Source organism: Mytilus edulis, chromosome 7 (genome assembly GCF_963676685.1).
Source record: "Mytilus edulis chromosome 7, xbMytEdul2.2, whole genome shotgun sequence".
Lineage (NCBI taxonomy): Eukaryota > Metazoa > Mollusca > Bivalvia > Mytilida > Mytilidae > Mytilus > Mytilus edulis.
Window position 1 is genome coordinate 45,139,939 of NC_092350.1, and position 15,552 is coordinate 45,155,490.

At 33.3% G+C, this 15,552-nt stretch overlaps 1 protein-coding gene across 1 annotated transcript; it reads right to left on the minus strand.

Moving 5' to 3' along the window:
* Positions 1 to 6,457: 6,457 nt before the first annotated feature.
* On the minus strand, positions 6,458 to 15,546 carry LOC139481587 (small ribosomal subunit protein uS15). The gene is made up of 6 exons (XM_071265009.1): positions 15,461 to 15,546; positions 13,883 to 13,931; positions 13,508 to 13,586; positions 10,312 to 10,481; positions 7,051 to 7,151; positions 6,458 to 6,523 (listed from the first exon to the last, which is right to left on the minus strand). Exons 1-6 carry the CDS (start codon positions 15,481 to 15,483, stop codon positions 6,490 to 6,492), a joined length of 456 nt encoding a protein of 151 aa, XP_071121110.1. The 5' UTR covers positions 15,484 to 15,546; the 3' UTR covers positions 6,458 to 6,489.
* Between the last annotated feature and the right edge of the window lie 6 nt (positions 15,547 to 15,552).

The following is a 15,552-nucleotide window of genomic DNA, read 5'->3' on the forward strand; positions in this document are numbered from 1 at the left end:
ATGCATACAATATATTTCACAATATATAGTTCATCATACATAGATAATATTGTCAAGCTGTAATATATAAAATGTTTCTTTTGTATAACGTAATACGCAAATATATCTGTTCTGGAGTTCAATCCTGCATCGGTACGATTTCAATATACATGAAACAACAAATATTTTCTGTTATAAAGTTCACCTCACTTTATTACCGTATCATCTGTTACAGCAAGGATTTGTATAGTAAGAATGAATAAAGTCCTTAACCATTACAACATTGTCTATACGTGACAAAAATAAGAACACAACTCGATGCATGTGTACAAAAAATCACGTTCCGATATCGTAAGTGACGAGTAGTACTAGTAGTAATAGTGGCGAGTACCGAAGTCTCGCCGCGGAAGAGATTACGATAAACCGCGAGATTCCAATCCTTCTTACTATACAAATCCTTGGTTACAGTAATTATAATTGACAGATCACCAACTCTCACATGTCTGCACATTCTTAAATAAACATGTAATTAAATAGATCAATTGAAGTTCTTATACACATGTTCAGTCGGAAACCAGGTTGAAATAGAACAAAAGAATCGAAGCTCTTTGTTAGAGAAGGCGATAAATGTTTACTGTATTGTTTACTATAGTGACAAAATTTTTAAAAGTTAATAGAAACAAACAAAATTGCAATTTTCTTCTCAATTACGAGGTGTTTTTTTTAAAAACACCATTTGCCTAAGTTTTCAATTTATCTAGTACATAGTTAAGCAGAACAATTAGATATCAAGTCGACGACATGGGTATCTTTCAAGTTGGATGAGGAAAATGCATAACCTCCGATGAAAAAAATTACCACGGACGGAAAACATATCAATCTATTATTTCAGTAATTTTCGTGTCTGCCCTTCCATTATGTGACTGAAGAAAAAATTCCAAAAAATGGGTAATAATTGTATCGAAAAGAGAAAATCGAGTGCGCTTTTTTATGTTAGGGCGTGTTTGAGTTGAGTATTTTGTCTTGATATCGTACAAAGTAAGAATATTTCATACATCGTCTCGCTTCAGATTCTATCATTTTTATATATTAAAGCTACAGGTTGACTTTATAACACAAAAAAATCACAGTACTAAAAGATGAAATATATGGGTCAAGTGAAATTCCTATCTAATGAGTCACAAAAACAGAGAAGGTTTGTTCGAATAGCTATTTTTTTACTGAAAGTACTTGACGACAGTCTTTCACGTTGGATGATGAAAATGCAACCGATCAGACAATAGTTTTAAGTTGAATCAATGCAGACAAGATTATTAACTGATGCTCATTAGCTAGTCGATACATTTGTCTTTTAAAATACAACTGACATATAAGGATCGTAATGGTGCAATGTGGATAAATTTATCGGTTTCCAAGAGCAATATTGGTAGCGCGTCATCCCTACAATGGCTTCCATTTCTACGATTGTGAAAATGAACTGGCGTAATGGGGAGATAATTTTGACGAAGTAGACTCCTGACTGTGTTGTCATTCTGTAGTCTGACCATCAAACATGTACTTGTTAATAAATTAGTTATAGAAACTGGATTGTATTATTACATAGCAAATATATTACACATTTTGGCGACGAGGAAAAAACTGGATATTAAAATAAATGTGAATTTCTACAAGTGACAATGCCGACTTACGGGAAATTAGACTCTGTTGATGAATCCGAAGATTGGACACAATATGTAGAACGTATGGAACATTATTTTAATGCTAATGAGATAGACGAAGAAGACCAGAAAACGGATATTTTCTTAAGTGTATGTGGGAAGAATACCTACAAATTAATAAGGGATTTATTAGCACCTGCCAAACCAGGAACGAAATCACTGGCCGGTTTAACAAAACTAGTGAAGGACCACCGAGATCCAGTACCATTCAGAGATTTTTGAACAGTAAGACAAGACATAGCGATGAGTCAGTGAGGACATTTATTGCAGCACTAAGAAGTCTGACAGAACACTGTAATTATGGTGACACGTTAGACGCGATGTTACGTGACAGGTTAGTCGTCGGGATAAAGAGTGACCGCATACAGAGGAGACTGTTAGCAGAGCCGAATTTAACATTTGAAAAGGCATTGGAAATTGCTACCGCTATGGAGACTGCAGAGAAGAATGCACGAGGACATCCAAGCGAGTGGGACAAATGGAACATTTCATGCAGAAACAAATCAATAAAGTTTCAAAATCATATACAAGAAAAAACTCTGGAAATTCGAAACAAGGAGATTGTTACCGTTGTGGAGGAAATCACTTAGCCGCTGAATGCAGGTTCAAGGATGCAAAATGCCACAGTTGTAAAAAGAAAGGACATATCGCAAAGAAATGCCGTAACAAATCTTCCAATGGGAATTTAAGTGAAAATCACAGAGAGTTTAAATCACGTTTTAAACCACGTGCTCATTGAAAGTAGTGAAAGTGAAAATGAAGTTTACTCAGTTTTTCATTTTGGAAATAAATCTAATGAGGCATACAAAGTGCAAATCAATGTAAATGAATGTGAAATAGCCATGGAAATAGATACCGGAGTGTCCGTTTCTATCATGAGCGAGGATACTTACAAGGAATACAAGTCGAAATTCAGAATCGAATCGACAAGTGATAAACTCCGAACATACATGGGAGAGCAGATTCCTGTAATAGGACGTGCAATCGTCAATGTCAACTACAAGAAGGAAAGCGCAAAATTACCGTTACTGATAGTGAAGCGTAAAGGTCCGAATTTACTTTGCCGAGACTGGTTGAACAAACTCCAACTGGATTGGAAGGATATTTTCTCCGTCGTTGGAAGTGATAATCAATCGAGTGATTTAAATGTGATCTTGGAAGCAAATAAGGAGGTTTTCAAAGATGAACTTGGAACTGTAAAAGGCATGAAAGCCAAAATTTATGTTGATGAGAGTGCCTTACCGAAATATTTCAAGGCTCGCCCTTTGCCGTATGCGTTGAAGGATAAAGTGGAGACGGAACTTGAACTGACGTCTTGAGAAGGAGGGGCAGATTCAGCAAGTGGAATTTTCCGACTGGGCCGCTCCGATAGTACCTGTAGTTAAGGAGAAACGGATCTATTAGAATTTGTGGTGACTACAAGGTAACCGTTAATGCCGTTTCAAAGTTGGATAATTATCCTATTCCTAAAATAGGGATTTATACGGAACGCTTGGAGGAGGACAAGAATATACAAAATTGGATTTAAACCAAGCACGGCAACAGATTGAACTTGATGAGGACAGTAAGAGGTATGCGACTATAAACACGCATAAGGGTTTATTCAGATACAATAGACTTCCGTATGGTGTAGCGTCCAGCCCAGGTATTTTCCAAGAACACTTGAAAATGTTGTTCAAGGTATAGCCAATGTTTTGGTTCGAGTAGATGATATATTGATAACGGGTAACAAGGGAGGATCATCTTAATACTCTTTCTGAGGTATTGTCTAGATTTAAGAGAATCGGAATTCGGTTAAAGAAACAGAAGTGTGTGTTCATCGCCGAAGAAGTTGTTTATTTGGTATTTAAAATAAACAAACACGGAATATATCCAGTGGAAAGTAAAGTTGAGGCGATCGATAAAGCACCAAGTCCGACAAACGTGACAGAACTGAAAGCTTATCTTGGAATGCTGAACTATTACAATAGATTCTTAGCGAATTTGTCTCACTTGTTAAAGCCTCTACATGTACTTCTACAGAAAGACACAAAATGGAGTTGGGGGAAAAGAACAGGAAAAAGCGTTCAGAGTCAAAACAGCTGTTGAAATCCGCATCAGTTCTTGTACATTTCGATCCGAAAAATAAATTAATATTAGCATGTGATGCATCACCATATGGATTAGGCGCCGTACTTTCGCATAAAATGGACGACGGCAGCGACAAACCAATAGCTTATACATCTCGAACACTTACATCAGCAGAGAAGAATTATTCCGTTCTTGAGAAGGAGTCTGGCCATAATATTTGGTATCAAGAAATTTCATCAATATTTGTATGGACACCCCGTTACAATCATAACCATCACAAGCCGCTCATAGGTTTATTTCGAGAAGATAAACCTATACCTACAATGGCCGCATCTCGAATTCAAAGGTGGGCACTGACTTTAGCTGCATATGAGTACACGATTGTATACAAAGAAGGGAGTTTGAATAGTAATGCGGATGGACTCAATTGTTTCTAAGATTGCAACACTTCAGTGGTCAATTTCACAACAGGTTCAGGATGATCTAGGACAAATTGAAAGTTGAATGAAAATGTATCCTTGAACCAGTTTGTTAATAATAAAATCACAAGTATAGGGAAAATTATAAATTGCGACTTAAAAAACTACGAATATTTATTGCCTTGAAAATGTTTATAGTAAAATCTTGATTGTCACACGTTTGCTGGACATTAAATCAACCTTCAAGTTTTAAGCTCTTGCTTTCATGTTTCTGTGTATATATTATGAAAATATTCTCTTTTTTTCCTGTTCAGAAATGTTCCAGTATGACATACATCTCTTATCTACCCGAAATTGATATATATAAACAAATATATATATATATAAAATGTAAAAATTTTAAGACATTAGAAACCATACAAACGAATAACAGTGCACACGATGAAATGTCTTTCCTGCTTTACTAACCATGGATTTTATGTAAATGGAAAGAAAAAGGTTTACCTAAAAGTATGACATTAACATAACATTTTCTAAGATCTAGGACAAGGAGTCAAGGTCAGTTAATCCTGTCAGATGATACCAACTTCAACATGTACACATTACATACACTAAATATGGTTGACATTGCGTATAGTAACTGAAAAACAGACTGAATCATTGACCACAGTACCATGAAATGAGGTCAAGGTCAGATATACTGGCACGACCATATGTACAACTTACAATCATTCAATAAGTTGAACTACTGCTTATAGTATCCGAGAAACAGACATTTATGAAGCTTTAACCTATCTCGCCGATCCATGAAACGATGTCAAATCAGATGAACCAGGTCAGACATGCATGTAGATGCTGTAAGGATTCAATAAACCAAATATAGTAACCCTATTACTCACAAGACAACTGAAATATTCACATGACAATGGTGTAACGAACGCTGACCAAAATCGTACTGATCTTGTTTTGTGGTAATAAGCATTGTTTATTAGTTAAATTGAACATTAAGTTGTTGCAAACGCAAGTTAAGAGAATGAAAACGAAGCATTCAGTAATTTTTCCATTTGTCAAGGGGTAATGGTTAAACCACGAAAATTCAAACTTGATTTGCGTTTTTTGGACATAACATTTGGTTCAGGCAAATTTAAGAAAAAAATTCATTTGTAAAGGGTCACAACTTTAGAACAGTACAAGTTACGTTATGAACGTTTAATCTTGATATGGGTTTTGTGGTAATAAGCATTGTGTTTAAGTTTTAGAACATTTGGTTAAACCAAACTCAAGTTAGAGAAAAGAAACCAATTTAGGACATACAAATTGACAAGGGTAAAACTCAATGGACACGCGAGACGGAAACTTCATAACATGATTATCTGCAAGCAAATCTACTATCTTCTGAAATATAAAGCTTCACAATAATAGCTTGTGCAGCACAGGGATCAAGGCAGGAGGACACATTTTAAACCATGTCAGAGGAATTTCCTCATCGAGTATTTAACTATTCTTATGAATTTCATAATTTATGATAAAATATTATCTAGCTATGACGAGTACTCATGACTCTTCATTCTGTCATTACTGTTTACTTATATTTTGGCATTCCACAAGGTTGTGTGTTTCTCACATCAGTACACTTACCCTCTTCGATGTGTACATATTGATACTTTCATCTAGGAGAACATGATTTATTTATAAGCTCCAACTGACTTTGAACTTGCTTTCAGTAACTGAGAGTCATCTTAGATCCATGTTTTTTTTGGTTTTTTTTATGTATATAGTTGGTTTATGTGTGCTATGTAATGATTTATTGAATTAAGCCTCTTGCAACAGATTTTTTGTTTTGTCCTCAAGTTAAGTTGAAAAAACTTTCCCTGGTCAGAGGAGGGATAAGCTCACACGTTTAACCCTTCGGCTTTATGTGCCTATTCTAAGGCAGGAGTCTGTAATTCAGTGTAGTCATTGATTCATGTCTCAAATTTCCGTACATGTATTGTATAAATGAAGCTGTAATTTTTCATGTCAGTGCCTGTAATATTGCACTGACCGTATGGGTTTTTCTCATAGTTGAAGGTTGTTCTGTAACCTTAAATTGATTCAACTTTGTCATTTTATCTCATGTGGGAAGTAGTCTCATTGACAATCCTACCACATCTCCTTTTATAATACATAATAAGTGGTATTTTGTCTACAAAGGAAAACAGCACAGACAACACAAGAATAAATCTGCAAAGACTGGTGGATACATCAGAAATAAAACACAATAATATCCTGTTTACTGGTTGGCTAGTATTTTATTTCAATGTCTATTGTACCATAGCAGCTGCTGTGGAGGACTCACTATAAAGAAAAGAAAATATTTTTAAAACGTGTCATCATAACAAATGCACATGATTTCACAAATGTACATAATTTAATAGTTTGTAGTAAATAGCTCTCTTTATATTTGAGTACACAACAATACACACAGAAACTGATACCAGCATCATGTATTGGGTAAGGTATGTTTTATTTGATTAAAAGTTCCAAATATAGACCGACTAAATTACTTTATCCAGCAATATTTTTATAATTTCCAACTAATAACATGAACAAATTTAACATTATTAATGTGTTCAAAATGATGATTAACTATGTCTGGATTCAAAGCTACTGGTTTTCTTTGCACGCCCTGAACGTCCTGATGAATTTAAAATATCATTTTTTTAACTTTTCCAACAACACCAAAAAGAAGAAAAAAGCTCTGTTCAATATTTCTTCTAGCTTTAACAATTCATCTGAATTCTAGGAGGTATTCATAGAGCAATTGATTTGAGTGTAATCTTCATAATACTAGCACTTATCTATAAAATTCAATGAATACATACTATTTCCAGTTTGGTGGTAAAACCTTCTTTGTCTTGTAATATCTAGCCAATCTGTGGATTCTAGATTCTACCAGAATCAGTCTGAATTTGGAGTCCCTATCCTGAAATATAAATTGTGTTCTGTGTATTTGCAAAGAAAGGTAATCTTCTGCATTAACCTTTAACATGTGATACCCATATTTTATAGCATGTTTAAAGATCGTTTATCTGAATGGAGTTCTCTGTGACCAATCTTAGTATGTCAAATAATTATTGTTTAAAAAATAAAAGATCAATATTAGAAGTCTTCGTGAATGAAAGTTGTCATTAAATCAATATAAACTAAATTCAGAACACTCTTTCAGTAGAGCATGATATACCCATTTTTTTGGGACAAATTTCAAGAACTTTAATTTGAAGGCTTTAAATTATTGGAAACCCTAAACATCACTTCTTAATTTAGTTTATGAAATTCGATTCTATTCTCATTATCATAGCTTTCCGTCATTTAATCATAAGATCCACTTACAAAACTTTAGAGCGATTTTTTTTCATTTGTTTTCGATTTAAATTTCTGATTTTAATTTAAGTTGTTCTAATACTTGTACATTTTTCGAAGACTTTAAAATGTGGTTTTAAGGTCAATCTTTTTATTCAATTAGCAGTGTTCTCCCCAGGATTTTTGGATAGCACCAGGGTAACGCGTGACGAAATGAATTTTACAATATTTTGTGTCATGTTGCGTCGCTTATTTTTTTCTTGTTAGTTTTTGTCATTACCTTTTTGTCTTTGTTTTGTTTACTGTGGTACTGTGTTATATGGACTTTGGGTCAGAAAATTATTGGTAGAAAAAGTAAATCAATAAACAGTTTGTATACTTTAATATCTTTGAAGAATAAATAAAAGCACAAGTAGTCTTTAAACTAAAGTCACTTCTTATATTTTGATCAAGCCATTTTGTCCTGATACTTGTAGTTACACTACACATTCCCCATGTTAGATTTCACCATAACAATTAACTTTGAACAAGATTAAATTTTGATACAGAACCTGCAGTAAATTAAATACTATTTTCCATAGTTTTAGACCTGATTCTTTTAAACAACAACAAAATTATTTTTATAGTTAATACTTTGTTCAGGGTTTCCGCTGGCGGTCGCCATTTTCGCAATTTGCGAAAAAATAATAATTGTGGCGATTAAAATTCGTCATTGGCGAAAGAATTTGGCGACAGAAATATATATAACGATTTATTTTCCTCCATCTTGTTTATTTACTTTTTTTTTTCGAGTTTCTCGGACTTTACCCGATCAGACAATACTCGGAATTCACCTTTACCTCATTAAGATTTGGACAGAAATTCAATAATCAGCTGATTGCATTTAATACCTATCGACAACAAAGGACTAATTAATAAAGGTGTTGATTGAATTGTTTGACAAAATGATATGGTTAAATAGCTTCCGCTAAATGTCACATACATAATTTATTTACCACTTTACGACGCACGTGTTTGAAGCAGACTTTTGACGTCTCCTCTCCTTTTAAAGATAGTTTAGAAAAGAAAGCTGTTGTTGTGACGAAAAATAATCAAAAGCAAGAAAAATCTCTGATTAAAAATTAAAGTTTTAGTGACACACGTGTTTCAAGCATAGTTTTACGTATCAACTTTTTCATTTACGATGGTCAAGAAAAGAAACTGTCGTTATGAAGAAATCTATCCAAAAGGTTAAGAACACAACCCCTCGAATGAGAGTAACCCTTCAATGTAATGACTACACATGAAATGAGGGATCAATTTCATGTGATACAAGCTTTTGTTTTGTTGTAAAAACCACTTCTTAGTACAAAAGGGCACATCAGTATTTTTCTTTTTCTTTCCCTACTACGAACTATACTGCTATTATATGATCAAAATATGTCCATTAACTGTGTTATATTCCAGGACTTATATCTTCTTTATTATTAAAAGTATAGTGGCCCCCTCATTTAGAAAAGTTGTTTAAAATACAATGAATATTTTTCCCTTTTACTAAGTTAAAAATTTGTTATTGTTTTAAAGTAAATGTTTAGTGTTTACTCATTAAAATGTAGACTCTAAAATAAGTTTGAGAGAATAATCATAGACACAATGGGGCAAAATTATCTTATTTAAAGGAAAGGGGGGGTGGTAGAAAAAAAGATAAATTTTAAACGAAAAATATATTTACGTTACTTGGCTAAAAAAATAATAAAGTGGCGAAAAATATATTGTTTTGGCGAAAGAGGTGGCGAAAAAAATAATTGACCCAGGGGAAACCCTGCTTTGTTACAGACATAAAGTACATTTATAATTTTGTCTCTATACTAGTTCATATCTAGCTAAAGTCCTGTATGGGATTATAACATTATAGAAGATATCTGGCAGTAGACTTTTCAGCCTTGCACAGTCAGAAAATTCTAGTGTTGAAAAAACTACCGATTTAATATAATATGTCTGTGCATCAATAAAAGTATGATTCTCAAAAATAATTTGCAATACATTTTTGTTGGTATGCTCTAAGAAAGTTTTTATCCTTAATGTAACATTCTTATATAATTTTGCATTCAATTTGTACTTTATTTTTATTTTCAATGAGAAATTATATTTGAGGAGCATTTATTTGTAATAAGCAAAATCAGGGGAAGTAACTCAACAATTAATTTCCAACAGGCAAATTATTTTGACTAAAAACTGGCGTAATAGAGTTCAGTAACAAATGTCTGCTTGTCCCTCACAAGTTTGTTATTAAAATTATGATCTCTTAATTAATTAAAACACAAAAGAATCATGTACATCGATTAAATCCAATCATCAAGGCTAACCTCAAAAGGTAAATCCATCACGTGGTGTAAACAATCTACATGTCAGAACTGGATTAAACTGGTTAGAACTGTTCAATTTTCATCTAAAATTTTAAACCTCACAGAAAGTTGAACAAGTCGTCTGAAACTTTACCGATTTACAATTTTTTTACCGAAAACTTTAGCACCACGGAGAAAAATTATACATCGCGGCAAGAACGATACCACCGCGGTAGAAAATAATACATCGCGGGCCCGTGGTCCTTTAAGGGCCTGGGGAGAACACTGATTAGTGAGTTGTATAAAAACTGAATCAGAATTACAACACAGAATTTACAATATATATAAAAAATACTTTCAGTGAAGCCAAATTTTGAGATACAAATATCATCTGGAGAAAAGAACACTTCAGTTGTTTTAACTTGTGTTTGCAGTAGTCCTTGATAGTTGTGTTCATACCTTCCTGTTTCTCTCCATGTGTTTTCTAATGCTGACAGCTTTCTTGATGAGATGATACAGATCTTCTGGAAGGTCTGGAGCTAAACCTTTAGCTTTAAGAATTCTCAAAATTTTGTTACCAGTGACAAATCTGACCTGTGCAACGCCATGTGAATCTCTCAGAATAACACCTGTAAGGAAATGCATAGTATAGACATTAAGGTCATTGGTGGAACACATCTGACCACTACCGTGGCTTTTTATGGATACATGTACAGTGTTCCAGCTAGGTTTTCAAAAGGGCAGGGTGCCAATCCTGAAAAAGGGCATTTAACGCGCGATATGATAATATGAAAAGGGCATATTTTAATAAAAGATGTTAATCAAACATTTGTGTTTATTCGTTGAATCACAGGTTATACAAGAACAACATCTTTAGCCCATATAGAACTCTATCTTTCTACTTTTAAGGCTGAAAAACTTGTCAAGCAGCTTGTCACACAAGTTTTTTTATCATTGCTTGGCACAGTTGAACTTTATATGCAGTATGTTTTGAAAGGAGATCTGTTTCATACTGTTTCTATGGTCTACCACATTTTACCAGTTTCACCTTTCTTTTTTATCCCTGCTGTGCTTGATGGCAATACAGCACAAAACAGCTGTGCTCAGTAAATTCACAATTTTAGGATATAAAGCAACAGTGAAAAATAGTATCAAAAATAAAGAATACAGAAAAAGATGACCAAGGCACCCTACCAACACTGCTACTAAGACCCTCTTTAACTTTTCCCACAACTCAAAATAAATACCTAAACATATATATTCTTAAGCAAGAAGTATGGAGACACATTTTAGAATATGTAAATGGGTTACTCAATGCTAGGAAAAAAATCAGATTGAGTTATCTTTCTTTATTCGGGTGTGCTCCTTCTTTGGAGGATTATAAACAGTACGTATATATGATGTAAATATGATCACAATATGGCGGCCGATTTTGTTATTTTTCGTATCAAAAATGAAGGCAGTCAATGACAAATACGTCTGAATTTTCTGTTTATTTTACAGAAAACAAGTAAAACAATGTCTTCAACGAGTTTATAATGGTTTTCCAACTTTCTGTCATTACGTTTCTTCCATGAAACTACGGTAAACATCGCAAATTGTGCCCAAGTTGTTGTATGCACATTTCTTCAAAGATAGTTGCCGACTGACCGATTCTATTTGAACGAATTAATGTTGATGATCATTAATGACCCATCCGATAAACGGATTACCTATAACAACAGATTATGACACCAGTTGTAACCATTGATTAGCTTGGGGTGGTTAACAAAGTCATAATCTTTTCCCCAGGTAAAATTTAGTAATTAGCGTATCATATCAATATGCAAATTAATATGCAATCGATCTTCAAAAAAGGCAGGGCGCCCTGGAAACTGTAAAAAGGGCACAGGGCGCCACTTGGAAAAGGGCGGGCGCCGCGCCCTCTGAAAACGGCCTAGCTGGAACACTGATGTATCAACTGTATAATTACAGTCTGCATCGCAAGTCTGATGTCCGAGACTAGTAAAACTTTATTAGGACTAGAAATTTTTTTCTAAATTTTGTTTAGACAATATTAAAACAAGAATGCGTCCCTAGTACATGGATGCCCCATCTGCATTTTCATTTTCTATGTTCTGACAGTGGACTGTGAAAATTGGGTAAAAACTCTTATTTGGCATTAAAATTAGAAAGATCATATCATAAGGAACAGGTGTACTAAGTTTCAAGTTGATTGGACTTCACTTCATCAAAAACTACCTTGACGACGAACAGGCGCAGAGACAAGAAAACATAATGCCATAAATGCAGCATAAAAATATATCAGAATTTTGATCTTTGGACTAGTATATTAAAACAAGAATGCGTCCCTAGTACATGGATGCCCCATCTGCATTTTCATTTTCTATGTTCTGACAGTGGACTGTGAAAATTGGGTAAAAACTCTAATTTGGCATTAAAATTAGAAAGATCATATCATAAGGAACAGGTGTACTAAGTTTCAAGTTGATTGGACTTCACTTCATCAAAAACTACCTTGACAACAAGGGGCAGAGACAAGAAAACATAATGCCATAAATGCAGCATAAAAATATATCAGAATTTTGATCTTTGGACTAGTAGTTGGAAAAGATTTTGGCGCAGACTGTAATTTTCAAACTATTTTGGTGATTTCCCATAATGCATGTAAATGAATATAAAACTAACAGAGCATTATAGTTTATGACTTCAACACATTTTAATTTACTTCTATAGGTGGTTGCCCCATATTCAAAATCCCTTCCCTGGGTTCCATTACAATTTACACCCTTAAGGTTCATCATAACAAATGGACAAATATGGCTGTATTTTCACCTCAAAAACTACTCTGTGTACAGACTTACCTGTGCTGTTTGGAAAGTTTTAAGGCCTAGCATCCACTAGATATATAAAAGTTAAATGCATTTTATGTTTAAGAAAGATAACATCTTTCTTGGTTTTTGATGGGCATTTTTTTCCCTTTCTGCAGAAGGTGTAAAAATAAACAAACACCTGAATTACTTTGATACTGTCCACTCACTGACTCAGATAAACTCTTTAACTCACCTGTAGTTGCGAAGATACCTCTTGTCCATGTCAATTAAGGACAATCAAAACAATACAAACCGGTTTTTTACCTGAGGGATCATCTCAAAGTTGTACCACAACTTAGTTAATTTTCACACCTTATGCATGAAAGAAAAAAAATGCCCATCAAAATCCAAAAGAGATTTTATCTTTCTGAAACACAAAATGCATTTAACTTTTATATATCTAGTGGATGCTAGGCATTAAAACTTTTCCAACTTCACAGGTAAGTCTGTACTCATAGTAGTTTTTGGCATGTAAATACAGCCATATTTGTCCGTTTGTTATGATGAACCTTAAAAACTGTAAACTTTGATAAAAGTAGAAATAACTTTTAATGGAGTTATTTCATTTTTATCTTTTCTAATGCTTTTATGATCATTGGAATTTTTGTATAATGTTAATCCAACATATCTTTAACTCATTTGAAACTTCAAGTGTGTAAATTTAATAAATATAAATGCATGCTAGAAAAGCAATTTATAACATTGTATCACTCCATAGATTATTAGATGAGTTTCCCTCATCAAAATTTTATACTGCATCTGACAATACTTAAAGAACAAACCTATCTGAGATGGTGTCAATCCCTTCTTTGCCAGCTTGAATATCTGTTCTTGAACATCTTCAGATGTCAGTTTCAACCACTAAAATCAACAAAATATTAGGATGAAATCATAATTATTCATTATTTGCAAGTTGCAACTCCTTCAAAACCTATTGCTTATACTTCTGTTTGGTTATTTTTTTTGTAAATGAATATAGACATAAAAGCAAACTTGCCTTATTATCTGAGCCATGATGCTGATCAACAAAATGTATTTTGACCCAATGGAGTTTTCTTTTTATTCATGCGTGTGTCAGAAAAGAACATATTTTTTTTTATATTTTTATTTCTTGATCTTACATGTTTACCTTACTATGGCGATAAGAGCTTACTTACTGTTGGAACTGATCTTCTGTATGGAAGTGCTGATTGGGAAATACCCTTACTGTAAAAAAGAAACATAAATTTGTCAAAGCTTTCAAATATATCCAGACTGTTTACTGGAGTTTAAACACTAGATGCTTGTTAGGCCAATAAAAAAGTATGTGTGGTTCCAGTTACATCTGAAAAAAAGTTAGGGTAGGTACATGTAGGTAGGGATTTTTTTTTATTTTATGTTTTTTTTTTTACATTGAGTCTATGGGAGCAACATTCTGACTTTAACAGTGCTTAATGAAAAATGACAATAAAATCTTTAGGATAGGCTATTTTTGAGCCAAAAAAGTAGGGACGGTAGGGTTACTGGAACCACACATATATTTTTATTTGGCCTTATTATTATTAATATAAAAATAAGTGTACATTTGCCATAGTAATCTGAAAGTTATCATTTGAAGATTTTTAGACTTGGTTTACTATTTCACTGTGCGTGACAAGGGACGAATATGAGAAAATCGGCAAAAGAATTCATCCTTCTTGATATTGAGCTGATTTGACCTGAAGATGCTTACTTTGAGTATAAAATGTATTTTTGCATCAAACTTGGTAAAATTTGCCAGACCTGAATTTTTTGGATAATATAAAACACATGTTTCAAAAATTCAGATACAGAAATCAGATTAATGTTTTAGAAAAAGAGTCGATAATCGTGGAAATATTGCACAAATAAACACATAAAAGGCAAGAATTTATTTACCAGCCAAACAATTTCTAGCCTTCAATGAAAATTATATTTAAATTGGGTCTCAAAGTTTAGAAGCCAAATTCCCCCTCAAAATCCAACCAAGAAAATATGGCTTCAGCATTATGAAGTTGACGTAAAATGTCAAAGCTAATAAGTATAATAGCCTTTCAACACGTCATAATTATTTGGACTAGCCTTTGGCTTTTCGATATCTTTTTGAAAATTTTGTAATGTAGATGAGTAATAAACTTAAATACACAATGGATGAAACTCTTATATGTACACAGATATTACCCGGCTTTAAAACTTTTCCAGGTGCACAAGTTTGAAGTTTGACAATACTTTTTGAAGACACATGCCTCGACATGGCCATTGTTAACCAAAGGTGATAATCAAAATTGACTTTAGACAAATTGCTTAAACAACAATTTACTAGAGAGTAGAGACATATATAGTATATAAAGTATCATACTATAATATATGTCTCTGGTTATACAAATAAAAATGTTTCCATAAATGATCCAGCCCCCCTTTTTCGAAATAATATTCAAAACTTTACAATGCCTGCAACACCGTCTAAAATCTACTTCAACTTACAATACAATCGCCAAATAAATAAGTTTAATGTGGCATTTTCATTCATCAGGTGTTAAATTTGTCTCAAAGATACTTTTTGGATAGACCGTAGTCTTTCCGTGACGACTTCCTTTTCTTCAAATATTCGATTCGTTACATAAAAATAAGAAAAGTAGTTTTATATTAATTAAAGACTAGTTTAAATTTAACATTTTGTTCTTTACTATTTCTGATACCGTCTGATAATTAATTATTTATTCTAGTTTTTCATATACCCAGGATTGTGCATGCGACCCATGATGGCAGCGTGGTTGTAAAAGACCCGGATGGAGGAGGAAGTTGTACAAGAGAGATAACTCTAGTCTAC